This window comes from Orycteropus afer, unplaced genomic scaffold (genome assembly GCF_000298275.1).
Source record: "Orycteropus afer afer isolate SDZICR_OR568_19922 unplaced genomic scaffold, OryAfe1.0 scaffold00366, whole genome shotgun sequence".
NCBI classification, from domain to species: Eukaryota; Metazoa; Chordata; class Mammalia; order Tubulidentata; family Orycteropodidae; genus Orycteropus; species Orycteropus afer.
This window is the reverse complement of record NW_006921953.1, coordinates 2,164,153-2,174,206: the sequence shown is the minus strand read 5'-3', so window position 1 is coordinate 2,174,206 and position 10,054 is coordinate 2,164,153. Positions and strand designations below refer to the sequence as shown.

The window sequence follows — 10,054 nt, the reverse complement described above, 5'->3', positions numbered from 1 at the left end:
TAAAGGATCTACAGGATAAAAGAGCTGAACAGAAGATTTCAAAGAGCAGCTTGAGAAGACAAAAGTCGATCATTATAATGAAATGTGCAAAGACATGAAGTTGGGAAGCAAAAGGGAAGAATACGCTCAGCATTTCTCAAGCTGAAAGAATTGAAGAAAAAATTTAAGCCTTGAGTTGCAATATTGAAAGATTCTATGGGCAATGTATTGAATGATACAGGAAACATCAAAAGAAAGTGGAAAGAATACACAGAGTCATTGTACCAAAAAGAATTGGTTGATGTTCATCCATTTCAGGAGGTGGCATATGATCACGAACCAATGGTACTGAGGGAAGAAGTCGAAGCTGCACTGAAGGAAGTGGCATAAAACAAGACTCCAGGAATTGAGGGGATATTCATTGAGCTGTTTCAACAAATGAATGTCACACTGGAGGCACTCACTTGGCTATGACAAGAAATTCGGAAGACAGCTACCTGGCCAACTAACTGGAAGAGATTCACATTTGTACCCATTCCAACGAAAGGTGATCCCACAGAATGAGGAAATTATTGAACAATATGATTAATATCACACGCAAGTAAAATCTTACTGAAGATAATTCAAAAACAGTTATAGCAGTATATTGACAGAGAACTTCCAGAAATGCAAGAGGTTTCAGAAGAGGACATAGAATGAGGGGTATCATTGCTGATTTCAGATAGATTTTGGCTCAAAGCAAATAATACCAGAAAGATGTTTACTTGCATTTTATTGACTATGCAAAAGCATTCGATTGTGTGGATCATAACAAATTATGGATAATATTGAGAAGAATGGGATTTCCAGAACACTTAATTGTGCTCATGAGGTATTTGTACATAGAGCAGGAGGCTGTCATTTGAACAGAACAAGGGGTCACTGCATGGTTTAAAACCAAGAAGGGAGTGTGTCAGAGTTGTAGCCTTTCACCATACTTATTCAATCTGTATGCTGAATAATCAGAAAAGCTGGACTATATGAAGAACAATGTGGCATCAGGATTTGAGGAAGACTCATTAACAGCCTGTGTTATGCAGATGACACAACTTTGCTTGCTCAAAGTGAGGATGACTTGAAACACTTACTGATGAAGACTGAAGACTACAGTCTGCAGTATGGATTACACCTCAATATAAAGAAAACAAAAATCCTCACAACTGAACCAATAAGCAGCATCATGATAAGTAGAGAAAAGAAGTTGTCAAAGACTTCGTATTACTTGGTTCTACAATCAACACCAATGGAAGCAGCAGTCAAGAGATCAGACTTCATATAGCATTGGGCAAGTCTGCTGCAAAGGACCCCTTTCAAGTGCTGAAGAGCAAAGATATTTCCTTGAAGGATAAGGTGCGCTTGACGCTGGTCATAGTATTTTCAATCACCTCGTATGCATGTGAGAGCTGGACAATGAATAAGGAAGACCAAAGAAGAGACAATGCTTTGAGTTGTGGCGTTGAAGAATGTTTAAAGTACCATGGACTGCTAAAAGAACTAACAAATCTGTCCTGGAAGAGGTGCAGCTGTAATGTTCCTTGGAAGTGAGAATGATCACTTTGTCTTACCTACTTTGGTCATGTTGTAAGAAGGGATCATTCCCTGGAGAAAGATATCATGCTTGGTAAAGTGGAAGGACAACAAAACAGGGGAAGGCCCTCAGCGAGATGGATTGACACAGTGGCTGCCACAACGGGTTCAGGTATAGCCAAGATTGTGGGGTTGGCACAGGACCAGACAGTATTTCATTCTGCTGTACTTGTCACTACAAGTCGCAGACAACTTGACAGCACCTAACAACAACAATTTTGTTATGTTGTCAGAGGGACCAGTCCCTGGAAAAGGATATCATGCTTGGTAAAGTAGAGGGTCAGTGAGAAAGCTGAAGACCCTCAACAAGATGGATTGACACAGTGGCTGCAGTGATGGGTTAAATATAGCAAGGATTTTGAGGATGGCCAGTGTTTTGTTCTGTTGTACGTAGAGTTTCTGTGAGTTGGAGCCAACTCAAGGGCACCTATCAACAAGGAAGTCTGGTCTCACCTCATCCAGAGCAAAGAGAGAAGAAAATCAAAGACCCATGGAAACAATTATAGAACCTCAGCCTGTATGACCCTGAGACCAGAAGAACTAGATGGTACCCAGCTACCACTGCTCACAACTTGCAAAGTGATCAATTGGAGATCCTGGATAGAGTGGGAGAAAAATGTGGAAAATAATAATAAAAAACCATAAAAAAGACCAGTATTACTGGTTGGTGAAACTCCCAAGACTACCGTCCCTAGTCACTCTTCAGGTCTGGAATTGGACTCATTCTTATGGCTAACTTTCAGCCAAACAACAGATAGGACTACGAGCTGAACAACTACACCATGGAGATGCACTCCTTAGAACAGTCAACCATGGGTAATGAGAAGGGCATTTGCACTGGGAGAAGGTTAGGGTGGCAGGAATGCACAGGAGAGAATGCATAGGGAAAGGGTGACCACAGGGAAGAAGGGGGAGGAGAACTGTTATATTGTGGGGATTATAATCAGTAGCGCAAAACAAAATGTGTATGAATTGTTGAATGTAAAATGAATATGCTTTGTAAATATGTTTTCTTTTAAATACTTTACTAATAAAAATATAAGGGAAAAAATAAAACTAAGGAAGTTGAAAATAGATTTTAGTAAAAAAATAATGTATTATATTGATTCATTAATAGTAATAAAAGTACCATACTAATGTTTGATGTTAATAAAGGAGTTAATAAAGCAATAGGAGTCCCTGGGTGGCACAAGCAGTTTGCACTTAAAAGGTTAAGGGTTAAGGGTTTGAATACACCCAGCAGCTCTGCATAAGAAAGGCCTGGCAATCTGTGCCCGTGATGATTATAGCCAAGAAAATCCTACAGAGTTCTATTCTGTAACACATGGTATTGCCATGAGGTGGAATTGACGTGGTGGCAAGAGGTATCTTTGCAATATTTCTGTAATTCTAAAGCTGTTCTTAAAAATAATTTTATTATTAATGTGGAGAAGGCCTAGATGGTAACATAAGCTCATATTCCATCATTCTAGCAGGGCTAATGCAATCAAGTAGACCCCAAATTTTTCTCCCCATCTCCAGTCTCGTGCACAATAACAGTGCAGTGCAACAAGTTTCTCTTTATATATGGTCTTTCTAGCCCTGGGTTTGTAGTTCTACGAAAATGACTTGCTGGGCCAGTCTTGCAGAGGGACCAGTTTATTATGCAAATAAGGTGTGCAAAATCCTTGCGGGACTGGTTGATTACTATGCAAATTAGATGCCTACGAAGAGGATTAGTCAGTTTGTGGTCTTTGTGGGAGGCATAGGCTTATTAAAGGGCTAATTCTACAGAAGGAGCTCTGGTGGCATAGTGCCTAAAGTACCTGACTGCTAACCAGAAGGCTGGCGGTTCAAACCCACCAGCCACTCCTCAGAAGGTTGGGCAACCTACATCCATAGTGATACTGCCTTGGAAACCCAAGGAAAGGTTGCTGAGTCGGGTCCGATGCGACAGCACGTAACAATTCCACAGAGGTTGGGGGGGTACCTCATTATGATCAAGGTGCTGGGAATGGAGCACATCCCTTGGACCCAGGGTCCCTGTACTGAGAACCTCCTAGACTTAGGAGACAGAATTATAATACTGGAGACAGAGACCTCCACCTCATAGCAATCGGCTTCCCCTTCCTCCTCCTGAAGTTAAAGGACTCCTGACACTGTTACATACTACAGCCAGATTAACATCCCTCAACTTATCTTCAGGGTTCTTCCACTCTTACCTGGGGCTCTTCCAACTCTAACCCAACCCTCCCTTCAGCTGAAACAGAACGTTCCTGTATCTCTATACCAGCTGTTTACCCTGCTTCCAACTGTCACTGCTATTAAGGACTAAATTGTGTCCCCCCCAAAGTATGTGTCAACTTGGCTGGGCCATGAGTCTGTGGTTTGACAGTTACGTAATGATGTGATTTGGCAGTTATGAAATTATACACTCACCCTCCATGATGTGATCTGATGTGATCAACCAATCAGTTGGTGGAGTGTAACACTCTTAATCAGGTTACAGGCCTGATCCAGTGTGAGTAGTTTCCCTGGGGTGTGGCCTGTATCACCTTTTACCTTCTAAGAGATAAAAGGAGAGAAGTGAACAAAGAAAGGGGGACCTACTACCACCAAGAAAGAAGAGCCAGGAGCAGAACATGTCCTTTGGACCCAGGGCTCCTGTGCTAGGAACCTGCTAGACCCAAAGGAAGACTGATGCCAACACATACAGAGATCTCCAAGGAACTCCAGACCCACAGATGTTGAAAGGAGACAAGTACCTTCCCCAAGAACCAACAAAGAGGATGCCTTTACCTAGAGCCAGCACTCTTAATCTGGACTTCCAGCCTATTAAACTGTAAGAGGAAGTTTCTGCTTGTTTAAGCCATCCACTTGTGGTACTTTTATTATAGCATCACTAGGTAACTAAGGCAGGTGCCCTGTCTTTTCCTTCCATCAGAATCCTTTCTATAAAGTCCTTGCTGAAACCCATCAGTATCACCACCCCGACAGCCAAACTTGTCCTTACCACACCTGTAGCACTGCTCTGCTCAGTGCACCATACCATCCCTTACTGGCACCTTGCTGCAGCACCCACGATGACTCTATCCACTGACTCTGCATAAGGGGAGGGGGCATCTCAGAGGGAGCTGGTCCAAAAGAAATGGTGTGAATCAGAGGCCCAATCCAATTCAATTGGATGGTCTTGGGCAAGTCCACTACTCCATGTAAGGAGTAGACAGAATGGAAAGAATGAAGTTCTTAGGTGGGGATTTCTCTTGGAATGTGAAGTCTTTGCCCATTGGGAGAACACACAAGCACCTCAGTGTCATGCCCACTAACTACAGAGTAACTTCACAGTGGACAAGTCTTTTTTTTTTTTTCTTTTTTTAATTGGGAAACCAATATAACAAACCTAGACTTATTGAAAATGAAATCAGTAACACAGATCCTGCAGGACCCATTCCCAACCAACACAAAGACCTGCTTGACTTGACCACAATTCAAAACAAACCATGTGAAGTAGTTGGGGTCAACCTCAGGGCCACTTTCCTACACTGCCACTCCCTCCACCCCACCCTCAATTGACACACACACCATGATCAGCAGGCTGGGCCTAGGGTGAAGGAGGTAACAGTGAAATTCCCAAGGTGGCACAAAGTCACAGCCACATCACAACCTGCTCAAAATCTCTAGTTAGCAAAACCCCCAGTTAGCAAAGACATTAGAAAGACTGGCTTGCCCAACCCCTCCCCCACCCCTCCAACCTGACAGTAGGCCCACATCCCTGATCAGTAACACTGTGATTCTGAGGTGCCAATGGGTTCCCAGGGGCTTTGCCAGCCCCTGGTGATTACTGCACAGGGCCCAGAGCCCAGGGGAGGGTGCAGGCATTTGCCCCACCACCTGCTAAGTAGCAGCCAGCCAAGGTGCTGCCCTCAGCTTGTTTCTGGAGGTGCCTGCAACCCCTAGTCCCTCCAGAGCATCCAGGGCTGGGAATAGTCCTCTTGCCAGAGAGCAATCAGTTCCAGCAGGTCCTTTCTCCCCCAGCCTGGGAGGAAGGATGGCCTGTAAGGCCTGGGATGACTACACAAGCTTCTTGGCCTCAAAGAAACTCTTGAGGTGCCGCATCTGCCAGACGCCAATGGCCACGAGGATGAGGGTCTGCAGGATGGACCACCACAGCACCCGCTGGTTGGTGCTCTCACTGGTCTGCCGGAAGCGCTCCTCCCGCCACTGCGTGAGGGGAAAACAGAAAAGGAACCTGAATTGGCTGGGCCCCACCCAAGGCTGCTCACCTGGGCAGAGTTAGGCGTTACCTGGGAACTGTCTTCACCCCCACCAGCCAGATAACTGCAGACAACCCACTTATTTCTCCTAATTCTGTACCTCATCTGTGAGGTACAGACCCCACCTGGTCCTGCTCTGTGCCTGGGAGAGAGGTAAAGTAGTTGTACTATCACCTCAGAGGGCAAGGCTATCCTCGGGCACCAAGGAGTAGACATGCTCTGAGCCCTCTGCTCAGGTCTCCCAAAAAGCACCTTGAAGACAGTGAGCACTGGATGCCAACTGGTGGCCCAGTGTTAGATCTAGCCTATATGTACATTCTGTTTTTGTGCCCACAGTGTTTTAAAATTTTAATTAGTTGTCAACATTTAAAGCACAGGAAGATTTCAAATAAAAGACTGAAAGATCTGACCAAGCCAGGGTTGGCATTTCTGCAAGGTAGCCCTCAGCTGGCCCTGAAAGTAAGGGCTCCTGTTTAGTTGAGTCACTGTCCTACTGGTCCCTATGCTCACAGACTCATTCACAGTATTTACCTGGTTCTTGGACACAGGTGAGTTTTAGATTCCTGATCCTAGAGCAGCTGGGACCATGGAAACACCACCCAAGAGTATTGGTATCAATTTTCACTCCGTCATCTACTATGTGACTTAGAGTGATGACAGCCTCTTAGAAGTATGTCCTTGCAGTGCAGTAATTTATTTAATATGGCCCTTCTAGCTATGCACCAGATAACTGGGTGGATAGAACCATGCAAATGTGAGGTACTTATGGCCCACCGATAACTTGTTAATAATGTAAATAAGGCACACAGCACCCTTGTTGGGGTGGGATCACAGAAATAAGGTACATAGAACCCTAATGTGGGGATTGGTCAGTTTTGCCATGTCACTAGGCCTAAAATGAGCCATCTCAGAAGTTCAAAGAGGGGGTTCTTACTAGCATCAAGAAAGAAGAGCTAGGAGTGGAATGCATCCTTTCAACTCAAGATTCCTGTGTTGAACCTCCTCTACTCAGGAGACAGAGAGAGCTGTAATACTTTGCAGAGACAGCGTGAAACAGAAAGTAGCAGTAGCAGAGGCAGCAAAACCGAGACACTGGTATGAAACAAAGTGGCAGGCTTCCTCGCTCACAGAGCAAGAAAGCTGAGTGCCTTTGGGCAGGAGGTTTGCTGGTGGAGTAGGATGCCTCTCTGGGCACCTACAGGCAGAGCTGAAAGAGCTTTGTAACACTTGCCCAAGCAGGACAGAGGCCAAGGCCAGAGAGAGGCAAAGAATTATATCCTGGGTTGTTCCTTATTCTGAATTGTAACCTATTACTTTCTTAATAAACCCCGTAATTGTGAGTATCATCTCTAAGAGAAGTAGAGAGTACCATGTGAGGGATGTCAGTGTCAGAGTTGATTAAAAGGTTGGAGGGTGGTGGTATGTCTGACTTTTGCCTCAACCTTGGGCTGTTGCTGCTGATAGTGATTCTCTCTCCTGCATCATGAAATTAGAGAGATAAGACCACAATGCTCCCACACCCTTTTTGCAGTCTTCAATAATAAAGTAGAATCAATAATAACACCCACCCCACCTTCTAGTATTGCAATGAAGTGGTAAAGATGCACAAGTCATAGTCCCTTGAGGCTTCATAATGAATCTCTTAGGTAAGCTAATGGGCAGTTTCTGGGAAGAAGCCCACTGCTCTTTGCCAACCACTTACCCGCTGGTAGTTCTGCTCTTTTTGAATCTGCTCCACTTGTTCAACCAACTGTCTCACTCGTAGTTGCAACTCACTCAATTTGTCTTTGGCAGCAATTTCTGCATAGTCATTGGCATGTTCACCCACCTGGATATCCAGGTGAACTCTCTGGGGACAGACAAGGGACATAAGGAGAATCAAGAAGCCTGCTCCATCCTCCTGCCAGGACTGGCAGCTGATCTCCTACCTTCTTTCCTTTATTCATTTAGCCATCACTGACTATGGTCTCCTCAGTGTCCAGCCCTGTGAGACTCTGGGCACACGCGCAGAAATAAGAAGCTTTGGCTGCTGCTCTGACTGACAGCTATACAATGAGTTCAGTAACCATGTCCTTTATGCCCACTAGAAACCTAGCCTTTTTAGGAGATATGAAATCTCACATACTCATCTCACACCCACAGTACACCAGTCCCCAGTCCTGACCGGGGCAAGAAATTGAGAACTACTAGTCCCAAACAGTTCGACTTACCAGCATGCCTCCAGCAAAGAGAGAGAACTTGGTGGAATTTGAGTGAAGACAGATCTGGTGCTCACCGGGGGTATGGGAAGTGAAAGTGAACCTGCCCTCAGAGCCATACTGCCGAGCCAGAATGACCTGAAGGAAGGGAAGGGGTTTCAGTGATACAGAAGGGAGGGGGTCAGAAGAAAATGATGCTTTACACCATGGGTGCCACAGAAGTTGACAAAAGAGCCTTGGGCACCTCACAACACTGAAAGTTCCAAAATTGCTCAGCAGTATTTGCCAAATGCTTGCCTGAGCTCTGGTTAGCATCTGACTGCTAACCAGAAAGCTGGCAGTTCAAAACCACCAGCCACTCCTCGGAAGGAAGATTGGGCGATCTACTTCTGTAGAGATACCACCTTGGAAACCCAAGGAGGGGTTGCTATGAGTTGAAATCAAGTCGACAGCAGTGAGTTTGGGTTTTTTGTGTTTGTTTGTTTGTCTGAGAACTACTGGGCCTGGATGGAGATACTGGTATTGAGTTGGTAGGTGACAGCTCTTGGGAACATCTTCTCTTTTGGTGGGCAGTTTTTTTTTTTTTTTTGAAAGGTAACAGAAGATGATAGCACAAGAGTTTTTGTTTTTGTTTAAAAAAAAAAAAAAAACTTATTTGTGAAAACTAAAAGTTGCTTGTTCTTTTTGGAAAGTAACCTGTTCCCGAAATTCCAAAGTCTAGGCATCACAGTTTTAAAGGTGACAAAAATCCTTCATTTTCCATCACTGCAGTTAATCTATCCACACCTATGAGATAAGTGTATTTACACTTCACAGACCAGGAAAATGGGTCAAGAAAGTTAACAGATTCGATGAAATCAGGTAGCAGTCAGTTAGTAAAAAGTTTAGGGAGCAGCTAGGACCGTGGCAGCCTAAGTTTGCCTGAAATGAAAATCAGGGCTCTTCTCACTATAAACCAAACCAAACTCCCTGTTGTCGAGTGGGATCCGACTCATAGCGACTCCTCCTTGGGTTTGGGAGGCAGTATCACTACGGAAGTAGATTGCCCAACCTTCCTTCCGAGGAGTGGCTGGTGGGTTTGACCCGCCAGTCTTCTGGTCTTCTCACTATAGCAACTGTCTTTTCCTAGCAGCAGATGCGGAAACGAAGTGAGGAAGTCCCAGCGCCTGCTTCGCCTGGCGCTGAAGTGCAGGGCACAGGGCTAGACGGGGTAAGGGGCTGGCTCACCTTATCCTCTGGGTCCTTGACTTCCACGAACATGCCAAGCCCGGGGGTGGCTGGCTGGTATTCCTCTCGCTGCTTGTCATAGAGCTGCGTCCGGTAGTTTCCTGGAGGGAAGCAGGGAAAGCCCTGGTCAGAAAAGCGCGAGGCGGCTCTGTGGCTGAGGCCGCCAGGACACTGAGGTCAGCTACTCCTGGCTCTCCACACCAGACTCTCCTAGACCCCCTGCCCCAAGACCGCAGTCTCTTCCAAACTTCCTCCCTCCCCCGCACCTATGACCATGGTCTCATCCGGAATCTCCTCAATAAAGCATTTCTTCTCCGTCTCCCCGATGTGAAAATAGAGCGCGCTGCTGCGGGCAGCAAAATACAGGAGCAGCAGGAGGGCCCGCACCACCTTGCCCAGGCCCGCTCCAGCCCCAGGCCCAACGACCCGCACGCCCTGCTCTGCAGCCATCTTGCCCCACCTGCCGGTGCAGCCGCAGTCGGCCGCGCCACGTAGTCCTGCCGCCGCCGCTAGGCCTGCCGGGACTGCGAGTTCGTCAGGCTGGTCGACAAATCCCGAGATGCCCCGCGGTATCGGCGCGGCAGTCCTTGATTGGGGCGAGGTTTCTGAGTCTGAATTGGAGCCCCCAAATTGCAAAGCTCTTTTCCGCTGATCCTTGTGGTGTCCGGCCGGCTGGTGATAATTATCACCTTTTTACAAATGATGGAACTAAAGCGATTTCTTTGAGGTTAAGGAACGAATTTTGAGCGGAAGCGGGATTCGAAGCTGAGA

General features: G+C 46.0%; 1 protein-coding gene across 1 annotated transcript; it reads right to left on the bottom strand.

Annotated features, from left to right (window-relative positions):
* Nucleotides 1-5,655: 5,655 nt before the first annotated feature.
* On the bottom strand, nt 5,656-9,733 carry TMED9 (transmembrane p24 trafficking protein 9). Its single transcript, XM_007952967.2, has 5 exons — nt 9,550-9,733; nt 9,284-9,384; nt 8,069-8,194; nt 7,561-7,707; nt 5,656-5,805 (listed from the first exon to the last, which is right to left on the bottom strand). The coding sequence occupies exons 1-5, from the start codon at nt 9,731-9,733 to the stop codon at nt 5,656-5,658; spliced, it is 708 nt and encodes a 235-aa protein (XP_007951158.1).
* Between the last annotated feature and the right edge of the window lie 321 nt (nt 9,734-10,054).